This window comes from Leptinotarsa decemlineata, unplaced genomic scaffold (genome assembly GCF_025532065.1).
Source record: "Leptinotarsa decemlineata unplaced genomic scaffold, Ldec_3_MD MMD2_tig00004204_RagTag_RagTag, whole genome shotgun sequence".
NCBI lineage: Eukaryota > Metazoa > Arthropoda > Insecta > Coleoptera > Chrysomelidae > Leptinotarsa > Leptinotarsa decemlineata.
This window is the reverse complement of record NW_027412603.1, coordinates 202,037-217,802: the sequence shown is the minus strand read 5'-3', so window position 1 is coordinate 217,802 and position 15,766 is coordinate 202,037. Positions and strand designations below refer to the sequence as shown.

General features: G+C 31.5%; 1 protein-coding gene across 8 annotated transcripts in view; it reads left to right on the top strand.

The window, feature by feature from the left end:
- Blimp-1 (PR domain zinc finger protein 1) overlaps positions 1–15,766 on the top strand; it is an 88,743-nt gene that overhangs the window by 57,008 nt on the left and 15,969 nt on the right. For 4 of the 8 annotated variants that reach the window (XM_074178602.1, XM_074178607.1, XM_074178600.1 and 1 more), the window contains 3 exons: positions 618–667; positions 11,752–11,940; positions 12,017–12,136. In XM_074178602.1, coding sequence (XP_074034703.1) covers positions 659–667; positions 11,752–11,940; positions 12,017–12,136 — 318 coding nt within the window. In that variant the 5' untranslated portion in view covers positions 618–658. Of the gene's footprint in view, positions 1–308; positions 538–617; positions 668–11,751; positions 11,941–12,016; positions 12,137–15,766 lie in introns of those variants that run through there. The other 4 variants (XM_074178604.1, XM_074178605.1, XM_074178603.1 and 1 more) reach the window with 4 other exon arrangements.

Below are 15,766 nucleotides of genomic sequence, written 5' to 3'. Positions count from 1 at the left end.
AAATTATTTCATTTCTCATATAATACAGTATCAATAGATGTCGTTTGATATGTTGATAAATCCAGGAATGAAGCCCTACTTGCGTTTGCCAGGAGAAAATGAATTTTCTTTCTGCTGGTCATTATCATAGTTTTAATAATAGTTCCTAACATTGAAACACTCAACGAGCAGTCAGGGTCTCTCATTCGTTGCCAAATGATGGCAAGGTTGCATTTGACAGAGTGAGATATAGGAAGCTGATTCGCTGAATAGAGATGAAAACTATTTTCACGTCACTTTCGTATGCACTTCAACCTTGCACTAATATTAGTTGCAGAAACTAACGTGCATCTAAGGTGGTGGGCGACAGAGACTCGCGGTTGAAAAAATCAAACATGGTGCCCGTGCAGAGAGAAATTGATTGGCGTCCCGAAAAAATCTGCAGATTGAACAAATTATGTAATATGGTACTGATTCTATACGTTGTGCCGGGATGATTCATTGGTCAGATAACAACACATCGACACTAGTGTTGCAGTAAATATTGTAGACGTTATGGTTAATATAATAGGCAAAGCCCACATTTGTGATACTGAAAAATATGCATTTCGATTGTTTATATATAATTTTTGTTACAGGATTTACATGCCTTGAGCTGCAACCACCGCAACAAAACAAAATGAGAGAGGTAAGGGAAACGTTTTTTATGTTAGGTGGAAAATATATGAAAATATTTCACTCTGATTGAATGTATTGGATTTGTCGTAGAAATTAAATTTCTCAAAAATGATTCCAGCTGAAATTAGCAGAAATTTATTTTTACTAAGTCGTACGTGCGGACATATACAGTGTGTCCAAGATAAGGATCCTAAGCATGGGAATCTCAGTACCTGTTGGAGATACAGCTTAGGTTGAATTAGGAAAAAGTTGTGTTCTTTAAAGCTTATTTACATGCCGTTTAGAAACTTGAAGAATTTTCATGGCCTGCTGAGATATTTGGGAAAAACGAGAATTTGACAATATCAATTTAATTTTTTTCTGACTCTATTTGAAAAGTTATCAAAAAACAAATAACACTTTTTCATTGGCACTTTCAAGGTACTACACGGTGGTATTTTTAGTTTTTATATCCGACGTTTCGTTTTCAAGAAACCATCATCAACTTTATTTTTTTATATGACCCAAAACAAAAGTACACCCTGTATCTGATTCCATTTTTTATTACGAATTCAACGATGTATCACATGCCAATGTTTTCTTTTCAGTTTAGAGGAAAATTACATTTTTTCTATTTTTAAAAAAAAATTTAAGTAGGCGTTGCAATCAAATGCTTTGACGTAAATACCTGTCACCGAGCCTGTCAAATATTATTTAATTACACGATAAAATAGTAATTGTCGTTGTTGTTAGCCTGTTTGTCGAGTTGTTGTTTTTAGAGTTATTGTTACTGTTGTCGTTATTATTGTTTATTGTTGAATAGATAATATTGTGTTATTATCGTCGAATATGCCGGGTGAGCATTATAGCCATGAAGAAAAGTTTGACATGCTAACGTGCTACCATTTGTGCCACAAAAATACTGTAAATACAGCAGCAATGTATTTTAATACATATCCAGAAAGAAAGCAGCCATGTAAGTCTATTTTCTTAGAGCTGGCTCGAAATTTAAAAGAATATGGTTCATTTAAAAAGCCTGTTTTATCTCGAAAAAAAGAAGCCCAAAATAATGTTTTACAAGCAGTTGTTGAGAACCCTGAAATATCAACTAGGCAAATCGAAAATAATGTAGGAGTAGCCAAATCCACAGCTCAATTTATTTTGCGTAAAAATAGATATTACCCCTATAAATTTAGGATTTGCCAAGGACTTAAACCAGGGGATTTCGAACGGCGCCGAAATTTTTGCGAATGGTATACACGCGCGTGTGAAGAAGATTATAATTTCCCTTCAAAAATAATATGGTCCGACGAAAGTATGGTCACTAATAATGGTATCTTCAACCGCCGCAATACGCATTACTGCGCTCAGCAAAATCCGCGTGTTAAGAAAATATCAAGACATCAAGAACGTTTTGGGTTTAATATGTGGTGTGCAATTTTAGGAACTAAAATACTAGGTCCGTTTTTTTACTATAATTCTTTGACCGCCGAACGATACCATCATTTATTGCAAAACTATGTAGAAGACTGTTTAGATAATTTACCTCTGACACAGGTCAATAACTGTTGGTTTCAACAAGACGGTGCTCCTGCACATAATTCTAGACAAGTTCGAGAGTATCTTTCGCAGCGATTTCCTGGAAGGTGGATTGGAACCTTTAGTGAAGTGTCTTGGCCAGCGCGATCCCCTGACTTAACTCCTCTGGACTTCTTCATATGGGGTTTTGTTAAAAACCGGGTTTACCAACATTCTTTTGAAACTGAACAGCAGTTACGAGAATGTGTAACTGTCGCATTTAACAGTATTACACCATAGATGTTACGTGATGTTTTAAGTTCTACAGTTAGAAGATCATACTAATGTTTGGAAAATAACGGAAACCTGTTTGAACACCTCCTTTGAATTAAATAAAAAATGCATTAATTTCTTTGTTGTTTTCATTACTTTAAAAAATCATTATTAACCTACTTAAAAATACATTTTAAAAATAGAAAAAATGCAATTTTCCCTCAAACTAAAAAGAAAACAATGGCATGTGTTACATCGGGCTATTTAAAAAAATAAAGTTGATGATGGTTTTTTGAAAACGAAACGTCGGATATGAAAACTAAAAATACCATCGTGTAGTACCTTAAAAGTGCCAATGAAAAAGTGTTATTCGTTTTTTGATATCTTTTCAAATAAAGCCAGAAAAAAATAAAATTGATATTGTCAAAATCTCGTTTTTCCCAAATATCTCAGCAGGCCATGAAAATTCTTCAAGTTTCTAAACGGCATGTAAATAAGCTTTAAAGAACACAACTTTTTCCTAATTTAACCTAAGCTGTATCTCCAACAGGTACTGAGATTCCCATGCTTAGGATCCTTATCTTGGACACACTGTATAATTTTTTCATTGATTCTTTTGATAATTAGGTGAGAAATGGCTATATTTATGATAAAATTGTCCCAACCCGATGAAAATTCATGATATATATTTTAAATAATTTTGTAATATTCACGCCTGAAGGAGCTGCTGTTGAGTGACACACGCATTATGTTTTACTTAAAAATTGCAACATGAGAGATGATGAAAGTGAAATACCAGCATTATTATCACGGAAGTGTATATTATTCTATTCTCTGTAGTTTCATATATAATATGGAAATTATCCAAATATTCAACGAAAGTCATTTTTGTGGAGGAAAAAAACAGTTTCTTATCGACCTTTTTTGGGTATTTGTTACCTTCCACAATCTGAAAAATTTAAAAATTATAATGGAGAACTTTATACAAGTGTAGAAGGGCAAACTTTTAAGTTTACCCCGATAAGTTACTGCGTAAAAATCAAAGTATTTTTCACAAAGAAAAATCTTCTATTTATCAGTAACTTGTCGTATTTAACAATTTTGCCTATCAAAAAAATTATTGAGAAATAATACTTATCTTTTACGTTTCGGAGGCCAAAATCTGCCTCCGTCTTCAGAAATGGATAAAAATTCGAATAAATATGCAGTTATTCCTTTTTTGATAGCTTATTTCTTTACTTCTTCGACAGATGTCAAAGACGTTTTGAAATATGAAATTATGTCAATGTTGTTGATTGACAACTGAAACATTTGATGAAATACAAGGTACTCTCCGATATCAGTTTGTTGCCATTTCGCTACTATCCAAAGTTTTCTTCAAGATGGGTAGCCAAGTACGGTCTATTTCTAAGGAGCTATTCGAGATACAATTCTCTACAGACATGAGAATATACGCTGATTCTTTTAGCTTACGTCTCTTAGAATGAGGCTCATTGGTAATCATTCTTGTCCTATTCCATTCCACCCTATGTTCACCTTGATAGATAATGACTATTCTTATGAGTTTTATTTAAAATTATTTTTATTTGACCTAATTGTTCAAGAAAGGAAAGAAATGATTTTTATTTCGACATATCAATGAGTCTACTGAATTAGAATTCTTGTAGGACTTCATTGAATATTTCTTCAGTGTCTGGGATTTTCTGTTTTTTTTTTTGAAAAATTCGTAACTGATCATCAACGGTTGGTTGAATGGTGATATAATTTTTTTTATCAATTACCTGAAAATGCTCAAAAAATTATAAGAAGAGTTCAGAAAATAAAATTTATTCTATATTTATGAGAACCATCAATATAAAATTAATACTTCTTAGATATAAACAAAAGTAATAGCAGGTAGGTACATATGAAATGTAAATATATAAAATATTCAGAAAATATTTTTAATGTCTTGAGATGAGTTAAAAAAATAATCCCGCCTAGTACTTAAGAACTAGTGATAATTCAAACGTGAGTAACTATCTAAATTTCTTATTAGTAAAGGTTAGGGGTAGAATGTGTTGAACTCTTGACATTTTGCTTTAGTTGTTAGGAACATAGTTTGCATTTTTCACCTGTCTGGTGCATTTCACTGATGTGGGAAATGCGCAAAAGATTGTATGATAATCGTAACAAGTTTTAGGTCAGAGAAAAGGTCAAATGTTGGTATTCAAACTACCCAAAGGAACGTTAACAAATGAAGATATATTTAAGAGCGATTTAGACTAATATTTTTTCTATACGTGAAGGAATGTAATCAATTCTAGAGTTTTATAATATCCCGTATTGAACTCAAAACCTATAATAAACGTAGATAAATACAACTACGTTCATTCAAAAAAATAAGGGGTGAACGTCCTTTTTGCCATTTATTCAATGAAACAATGAGTTTTTAATATCTCGATGTGAATAAGAAACCAAACCGCAAACCATTTTCTTACAAGTTGGTCCACATACACTGATGAATATTTATATTTTCATGACGATTTCCTTCAAAAATTTTCTCAAGCAACATGCTCTCAGAAATTGTAGTGAAATGATTATGTTTCTGATTTATTATTGCTGTCCCTGATACATTAAAACTCCAGTTTTTATAAAGTCCGTTCCAAAAAAAAAAAAGGTTTTAAGAAATGAAATTCGATAATTTGGTATTTTCATTTATTTCTTGAGGACGCTTCTGAAAACATCAATTTTCACATACAAACAACTAGTGATAACAATAAATAAATATAATGAAAACCTGCCTGTGTGAGGAATGAAGAAGTCACAATGCGAAATAAAACTACACAACATTTTTAACATTTTGAAAATAAAAAATCTAAAAACCTAAATAGTTGCAATTAAGACGAATATGAAATAAAACTTCCTGTTTTTATAGCACTTGTATTTGTAACTATTGTTACTGCAGTTTCATTCAATAAGGACATTTATGAACGAATACAAATAATACAATACCTACAGTTTATTTTGGAAGTGTCTTTATAACATGAAATTGCAGTAACGATAGTTACAAATACAAGTGGTATAAAAATATAGAAACTTCAAACCAATAAGAAATAAAACTATAGATATCACATTAGTAAACATAAGATTATGGATACCTCTCATTTTGTTGCCTCAATAACGTTTCATTTAATGCTTTTACAGTGTTTCTGTGAAGTTGTCTGACATAATATTTGATCTTTCTTTCAATTTCTTTGGGATTTGGTTCACATTTCAGTATAATCAGGTAGAAATTAAATATTTTTGGTTCCAGATAATTAAAATTTTGTTATCTATTGTTTTATTCATTTTAAATTCAACGTTTAGTTTATGATGATGTTCAGGGGTACACAATTGATATTTATATTTGTATTGCACAATATAACTGCGGTTAGATAAAATAATGGTTTAGGATCAAGGATATTCGATTCCGTGTAGGGGAGATTACTGCAATAGTCAATTTTTTTCAATAATATATATCTGAATATCATCTGATATTGTACAGCTCTATCTGCAAGTTATATTTCAGATGTTTCAATACTTCCAAAACCTCAACTCATCGATGAACTATTTTCCTATTTTTCATTCCGCAAAACTTTCAAACCAATTCAAGAACATCCAGATGATTTATATCATTTCGATTTTTTTCATTGAGTAGAAATAGGGTTCCTAGACTCATCTCTAATAAACATAGAAAGAAAAATTGAATTTCCAATTCAATATAAATCATTGACATTTGCTGAATAATTTTTGCTATTGGCTACTTTGAAAAAAGTTGTGAAAAGAATTCAAAGTCATCAATTGCAAATGTCAAAATGTCTATTGAATTATTTTTTTATATTCATTTTTTGAAAGTAAAATTGACCCTCTAACCGTTTCAGACATAATTATTAACAGGAATTTTAAAACAACAGTTTTTTAATTGTTACTTGAAAAAAGTTACTCTCATTAAAGATACGTTCTAATTACTTTCGATACTTTCTGAACGCATTTATTTATAAATCAAGTTTTCATTAAGAAGACACTTAAAAGACCATTTGAGACTATGAATATAATATCTACCCCACGTAGGGGGTTGAACCGTGATATCTGGAAATAATTCTTGAAACTCCACCCTTTAAAATAGAACTGACGCTTCTTTCCAATTTTCTATATTGTTTCATAGAAGATATTGAGAAACTCCAGAAAAAATTTTTCTAATCGAGAAAGTTTAGAGGAAAATAAAATAAAAACGTTAATAATATGTTTGCGAACATGATTCACAAAATTTTTTGAACATTGAAAAAAAATTGTGATTAAAAATTTTATTTCAATTTTCTTAGAAAGGTTTTTTTTTAACCAAGCAACGTGCTTTCGAAGATTATCATCAGTTACTATTAGTAACTGTTAGTATTATTACTACTATCATTTCCTTGTCTTCGAAGCATTATCATAGATCTGAAAACGATTGGTTTTCTATTTTGGATGAAGAAAAGATAATTTGTAAGCCTACGAGAAATTCGTTGAAATTCATATAACGTTCAGTTACTCAAGTCAATATTTCAGTTAATATATATGCAAACATAACTTTGCTCATTAACTGATGTTTTCAATTATTTCTTACACACCACTCCTTCACACCCGTACATTAAACTAAAAAATTTACAGTCATCTCTGAGCACCGCCCCCATCAGAAGATTCCACCAACCCTATTGGTGGAAGAGATGCAGAATTTTCGCTGCAATGAGTGACGTCAGCGCCGAACAGTGACGTCGTGGTTGAACGCAAGTCGTCGCGACGCCTCAATCTGATCGATATTCTCTGTACACACTGACCCATATTGTCCTTTCACTTAATGTTCACAAATTAGGATGAAAATAAAAGGCAGGATGGCGATGAAACAATTGCTAAATGAACTTTCAGATACATGGCATGTGCTGACGAATTGTAGATGACAGTACATATAAGAATATTAGGGTACTTGTCAACATTTATCAGTTATCCATTCATTGAAATATTTGTACCAGAGCAAAATTACTGTTTCAAACAAAAATACTCTTTTGAGAAAAATATTTCCTTATGGAATACATAATTTTAAAAATTGATGCAAGATCAAGTTGCTGCAAGTCAGTAGAATTTTCCAGACTTTCAATGATGAAAGAATGTCTATATGTTCTACAGTGTGTCCCAGCTGAAGATTATGAGTAACGTCCACATTATCTCCGAAGTCTAGACAAACCTGAAAATCCTTCTTTGCCTTCGATTTTTATTTCGAGAGAACTCTTAAACAAAAGACATTATAATTTTTGTTATCATCATAACATAACCTTATTATATGTGATTTTCGAAATGTCTTGACATTTAATTCAAAATAGCTGATCAATTTCATGGTTGAGAGTTGGGAGTCTGAAATTTTCAAAGAGAAATATTCAACTGGCTCATACTATATTCACAAGTTGAGTAGCATTTTCAAAAATTACATAAATCAGTTCAATCAATATAAACATGGAAACTACTCCTCAACTTCTGTATGGATTTTGATTATTAAATTTGTTGGTGATACAACCGAAATACTGAGTCTTATTATCCTAAAGAATGTAAAGAATCGAAGTCAATCTAATGGTTATGATACATACAGGCTGATTCACGGTGGATGGCACATTAGACGTTTCTGGTGAACCAAACAACGGATCACTTAAAAATTTTTTTCTTCGAAAATCATGACTTCTAAAAATGCCGATATCTTTTAGTTAAGAAGTACTATGATATCGAAATTTGGTTTGGAGTTAGGTGATACTTGGACACTTCCCACACGTCAGCCTAATCTCCGTTACTTCAATACAGGGTGGTAAAAAAATACAGTTTTTTCGTTTGCTTGAAAAAGTTGCTGAAATTTGATTATTTTAAATGAAACACCCTGAATATTATTGAAAATTCGGAAAGCTGCTGAAATTTGCTTCCTTTCTATGTATATCATACCTATGCCTAACTAGTCAAGTTTCGGACTTATGAACATTTATTTGTGAAAATGTCCCTTCAGAATGGTATTTCCCTTCGGTATTTGGTAAGCAGGCCATGATTACTATTTGACAGTAGCGTTGTGACATTCTCCTAATAATATCGACATTTTCGTCACTTCAGAAGTTGCAAATACCTTCAAAACGATGGAACAAAACTATTCAAACGAAGTTCTTATGAATTTGTTTATTATTTTTGAACAGTGTGACAAAATTATCAGCAGAACATGTAGAAAGTTCAATGAAATGTATCCGAATCTACCGCCAATGAACCTCAAGAAATTCATACGAATTCAGAACAATTTCAATATGTTTGGAAAACAGTCATGTGGAATATTTCAAAATATGTTCGAATGTTCGCTGGCCGTTCACTTCCAAGCACTTTAAAATGCGGGTGTTGACTGCTTTCGTGGTGGCAGATCTGATTTCATTGGGATCCAAATCTTCAAATGTTTGGGCAATCCTTTCTAACAATTCATCTCTCGAACGCACGGGTATTTTGTAAACTTTTTCTTTAAACATTCCCCACAAATAAAAATCTAATGGATTAAGATCGGGTGATCTCGCTGGCCAATTCCATGGTCCCAAGCGCCTCATCCACCGATCGTCAAATAGTCTATCCAGTTCTGCGCTCACTTCTCTTGTGCAATGTGCAGGAGCTCCGTCTAGTTGGTACCAACAGTTTCGATAATCTTCGAGTGGCAGATTATCCACGAAACTGTCTACAGTATTCTCCAAAATATTCAGGTAGCTTCAGGATGTTAATGACTCCTCGTATATCGCGTACCTCAATTTGTTGTCCATCAATATGCAGAAGACATTAAAACTAAATTTTTCTTGAAATCCGATTTTTTCTATTGAAAATCCCTTCTCTCGAAAATTTCGATTCATTAGTCCAAATAATTTTATTTAAAAAAAATGGATCTTCTTGAATGCGTGTCAACAACATTTCACAAAATTCTACTCTCTGTTGAGGATCTTGAGGCTTCATTGCTTGAATTTTGATGAATTTATAATCATGCATTTTATATCTTCGCAAGATTCTTTGAACCGATGAATATTTTATACCCAAATCTTCTTCAGCACTTCTTATCGATGACTCGGGAAATGCGTGAAAATATGCTAAGACATTAATCTGGTTTTCTTCTAAAGTTACGGGTCAAGGCAAGTTTCTTGGTGCTTTTAAAGTTGATCCAAATGCATTGAAATTGTTCTAAATTCGTATAAATTTCTTGAGGTTCATTGGCGGTAGATTCGGATACATTTCATTGAACTTTCTACATGTTCTGCTGAAAATTTTGTCACACTGTTCAAAAATAATAAACAAATTCATAAGAACTTCGTTTGAATAGTTTTGTTCCATCGTTTTGAAGGTATTTGCAACTTCTGAAGTGACGAAAATGTCGATATTATTAGGAGAATGTCACAACGCTACTGTCAAATAGTAATCATGGCCTGCTTACCAAATACCGAATGGAAATACCATTCTGAAGGGACATTTTCACAAATAAATGTTCATAAGTCCGAAACTTGACTAGTTAAGTATAGGTATGATATACATAGAAAGAAAGCAAATTTCAGCAGCTTTCCGAATTTTCAATAATATACAAGGTGTTTCATTTAAAATAATCAAATTTCAGCAACTTTTTCAAGCAAAGGAAAAAACTGTATTTTTTTACCACTCTGTATTGAAGTAACGGAGATTAGGCTGACGTGTGGGAAGTGTCCAAGTATCACCTAATTCCAAACCAAATTTCGATATCATAGTACTTCTTAACTAAAAGATATCGGCATTTTTAGAAGTCATGATTTTCGAAGAAAAAAATTGAAATTAATTTTTATTTCGAAAACGGTAACAGATAGGTATAGGGAAATATCAAATAAAGTTGTCGGGCAATTATTGGAGATTCCAAAAATAATATTATATACAGAGTGTTCCATTTGAAAAATCAAAGTTGCTACTGCTTTCTAATAGAAGCGGCAACACCGCATTGTCGAAAATATTTTATTTGGCTAGAGAATGTCTGAATATGCTCTCCATTAAATTTTCAAAGTGATCCGTTGTCTGGTTCACCAGAAACGTCTAATGTGCCATCCACCGTGAATCAGCCTGTATATCTTGGATGTCTGAGTTATTACTTCATTGCTAACGAAGTGACTTATTTTCTTTGAATGAATAGTAGTATTTCTATTAGATACAATCAATATCTGAATTGAACATTCGATTTTGTGGTATACGCTACTTTTGAATCCTTTCAAAATTTTCAGTGGTTTAAAATCAAATCAATCTCCGTAAGTCTATGTGCATCGGATGCTAGTTCGTTTTTGTTCGTGACTATTCAGTTTTCTTAAAATTCTTTTTCCATTTGATATTTATTATTTTATTAGGGGAAACTTGTTATGTTATGTTACCAATTATACGTGGAAAACAATTTTAAATGTTTGTTACTGGTGAGGCTTCTACAAGAAAATAAATAACAATTTCCATTCAAATAAAATGTTGATTCAATCTTCTAAATATTTGTTATTTTTTTTCTTGAAACGTTTCCCTCACTGAAACATTTTGATTTTTGTATAAATATTTCTGAACAATGACGTAAGTCAACAACATTAACTACAGTTCTCATTATTTGCATCAATTCAGTTAGTATAGATCATTATTGTTATCGAGTAAATTTAACATATCAGTAGGTATGTGGAATAATATCTCGGGCGAACCAGTTGCTTGCTTCGCAACTGGTTCGTAATGAAACAAATTTTGAATATTTTTGTTGCAATTTCAACAGTCTTGTTGAGAAGGACAATTCAATCATCCAACAGATTGTAACAACAAGTTATTTTTAGCATTTAGATATGTGAGATTTTAAAAAAATAAAAAATATCATGTAGGTATTCATTTATCAAAATATGTAGTATCAGTCATTATATTACTTGTGTACTTGTATAAAAAAATTTTCAATGAACAATGGTTAGTCACAGTGAGTTATCGATTGTTCATTTACACCAAGCTGATTATCATGCACATGAGGACACATTTCCCTTTTTTATTGATTGAAAGGAGAATAGGGTCACGATCCACTCTCTGGAAATAAAAAGGTTGAAAGTTAGAAACATAAATATGTTTATCAAATAGTACCTGTTACTATTAGAGCAAATTTGTATGGTGTTGAGCTATTTCTATATTGTTAACACATGCCAACGTCCAGCACAAATCAATTCGATAAGGCAAAAATCAGATACTTGATATAATCACTGAATTGTGAGTTCACACTCCAATTGAAATATCATATCGAAATTTTAATTGCAGGAAATAATGGAAGACAGAAGGGTAGTTCCTAGCAGAGGAGTCGATTTGTTGAATATTCGCGAAGAAGAGTTTCAACATCACGTCTCCTACATTGCTCTAGACTGCCATGTTGAACCAGGAACACCAAACAGGGCAGAAAGAACTCTTCCACGAAATCTGGTTCTTAGAACCTCCCAGGTGTTACCGCATGTAAGTATTTTCCATATAATTTCAGAATATATATATAGGCAAAACTTTGTATTCATTTCATATTCTCTACTTACAGTCCAAAGGTGTTTGGAGTACAGATTTCATACCCCAGGGTACTCGCTATGGGCCTCTCGTTGGAGAAATATATGCCAAAGATGCCATACCTGCGTCTTCAAGTAGAAACTACTTTTGGAGGGTGAGTACTGCTTTTTATATATGGGTTTGGGTAGGTTCTTGAATATATATATATATATATATATATATATATATATATATATATATATATATATATATATATATATATACACACAGTGTGTCCAAGATAAGGATCCTAAGCATGGGAATCTCAGTACCTGTTGGAGATACAGCTTAGGTTAAATTAGGAAAAAGTTGTGTTCTTTAAAGCTTATTTACATGCCGTTTAGAAACTTGAAGAATTTTCATGGCCTGCTGAGATATTTGGGAAAAACGAGAATTTGACAATATCAATTTTTTTCTGACTTTATTTGGAAAGATATCAAAAAACGAATAAGACTTTTTCATTGGCACTTTTAAGGTACTACACGATGGTATTTTTAGATTTTATATCCGACGTTTCGTTTTCAAGAAACCATCATCAACTTTATTTTTTTATATGACACGAAACAAAAGTACACCCTGTATCTGATTTTATTTTTTATTACGAATTCAACGATGTATCACATGTCATTGTTTCCTTTTTAGTTTAAAGGAAAATTACATTTTTTCTATTTTTAAAAAAATCTTTAAGTAGGCATTGCAAACAAATGCTTTGACGTAAATACCTGTCACCGAGCCTGTCAAATATTATTTAATTACACGATAAAATAGTAATTGTCGTTGTTGTTAGCCTGTTTGTCGAGTTGTTGTTTTTAGAGTTATTGTTACTGTTGTCGTTATTATTGTTTATTGTTGAATAGATAATATTGTGTTATTATCGTCGAATATGCCGGGTGAGCATTATAGCCATGAAGAAAAGTTTGACATGCTAACGTGCTACATTTTGTGCCACAAAAATACTGTAAATACAGCAGCAATGTATCTTAATACATATCCAGAAAGAAAACAGCCATGTAAGTCCATTTTCTTAGAGCTGGCTCGAAATTTAAAAGAATATGGTTCATTTAAAAAGCCTGTTTTATCTCGAAAAAAGGAATCTTCAGAAGAAGCCCAAAATAATGTTTTACAAGCAGTTGTTGAGAACCCTGAAATATCAACTAGGCAAATCGAAAATAATGTAGGAGTAGCCATATCCACAGCTCAATTTATTTTGCGTACAAATAGATATCACCCCTATAAATTTAGGATTTGCCAAGGACTTAAACCAGGGGATTTCGAACGGCGCCGAAATTTTTGCGAATGGTATACACGCGCGTGTGAAGAAGATTATAATTTCCCTTCAAAAATAATATGGTCCGACGAAAGTATGGTCACTAATAATGGTGTCATCAACCGCCGCAATACGCATTACTGGGCTCAGCAAAATCCGCGTGTTAAGAAAATATCAAGACATCAAGAACGTTTTGGGTTTAATATGTGGTGTGCAATTTTAGGAACTAAAATACTAGGTCCGTTTTTTTACTATAATTCTTTGACCGCCGAACGATACCATCATTTATTGCAAAACTATGTAGAAGACTGTTTAGATAATTTACCTCTGGCACAGGTCAATAACTGTTGGTTTCAACAAGACGGTGCTCTGCACATAATTCTAGACAAGTTCGAGAGTATCTTTCGCAGCGATTTCCTGGAAGGTGGATTGGAACCTTTAGTGAAGTGTCTTAGTCAGCGCGATCCCCTGACTTAACTCCTCTGGACTTCTTCATATGGGGTTTTGTTAAAAACCGGGTTTACCAACATTCTTTTGAAACTGAACAGCAGTTACGAGAATGTGTAACTGTCGCATTTAACAGTATTACACCAGAGATGTTACGTGATGTTTTAAGTTCTACAGTTAGAAGATCATACTTATGTTTGGAAAATAACGGAAACCTGTTTGAACACCTCCTTTGAATTAAATAAAAAATGCGTTAATTTCTTTGTTGTTTTCATTACTTTAAAAAAATCATTATTAACCTACTTAAAAATACATTTAAAAATAGAAAAAATGCAATTTTCCCTTAAACTAAAAAGAAAACAATGGCATGTGTTACATCGTTGAATTCGTAATAAAAAATGGAATCAGATACAGGGTGTACTTTTTTTTCGGGCTATTTAAAAAAATAAAGTTGATATTGTCAAATTCTCGTTTTTCCCAAATATCTCAGCAGGCCATGAAAATTCTTCAAGTTTCTAAACGGCATGTAAATAAGCTTTAAAGAACACAACTTTTTCCTAATTTAACCTAAGCTGTATCTCCAACAGGTACTGAGATTCCCATGCTTAGGATCCTTATCTTGGACACACTGTATATATATATATATAGTTTGTATAAATATATATATATATATATATATATATATATATATATATATAGTTTGTATAAATATATATATATATATATATATATATAGTTTGTATAAATATATATATATATATATATATATATATATATATATATATATATATATATATATATAAATCGATTTAATTCGTGAGGTTGCAGTCAATAGCTGGGCTGTTACAAAGAAAACTCTTTGTTATATGTCAAGCTTTCGGTATATTTCACACCTTCGTCAGGACAACTACAATAATAAGATTATATATCTTGTAAAAAATATATAAATATGGAGAACTTACTAACGTGAGAATAAAATATAAAATGGTTCAAAAACAGATAGAAAAACATTAATAAATGACAGTTAATAAAAATTTTGGCTGACAATGTCAAGTGGGAAAATTCTGAATGATACTCGAATTACTAGATTTTTTATTTTCTTTATCATATTTCAGTAGGTACGTGTAAATTTTGCTGAGACTATCAATATCAGTTCGTTTATTCATTGAATGTTCTTCGTTATTAATATGTATCATTTCCAAAAATATTCTTTTCGTTGTATTGGTTTCTCTATCTAAAATATTTGGATTTTCAAAATTCATTTTATGATCCTCCGAATTAACATGTTCTGTTAATGCACAAGAATTAACATTTCGTCTACAGTCGCTCTTATGGGAAGTGATGCGACTACTTAGAGGTCTAGATGTTTGTCCTATATATGTTTTAGAACAATCCATACAAGAAATTTTGTATACTAAATTGGATTTTTGTTTATTTGAAATTGGAGCTTTTACTTTACTATATAATTTAGATATAGAAGTGACATTTGTTTTAGATATTTTGAGGTTATTATTTCGGAATACATTAATTAATTTTGGTGTCAATTCTTGAATATATGGGAGTGATTTATATATGAATGAAGGTATAACGTTGTTATGTTCAACTTCTTCATTATTATTTTGAAAGTTTGTTCTTTCACAAAATAAAATTCTGTTTACTAAAGATTTAGGATAAGAATTTTGGATCAGAATTTTACTGAAATTAGACAAACTTTGGTTTCGTAAATCAGGATGGGTAATTTTGATGATTCTGTTTTTTAATGATTTTATTAAATTGATTTTCATTTTATTTGGATGATAGGAATGGTAATTAATAAATCTATTACTTGATGTTGGTTTTCTGTACCATTCAGTGATGATAATATTTTGTTCTGATCTCAATAACTTCATATCGAGGAAAGGAATTGAGTTGTTTATTTCCTCTTCAATAGTGAATTGGATATTGAGATCATATGAATTAAATACATTCAAAATTTCTTCTTTTCCATCTGTAGGTATGGTCAGAATTTTATTTTGTGAAAGAACAAACTTT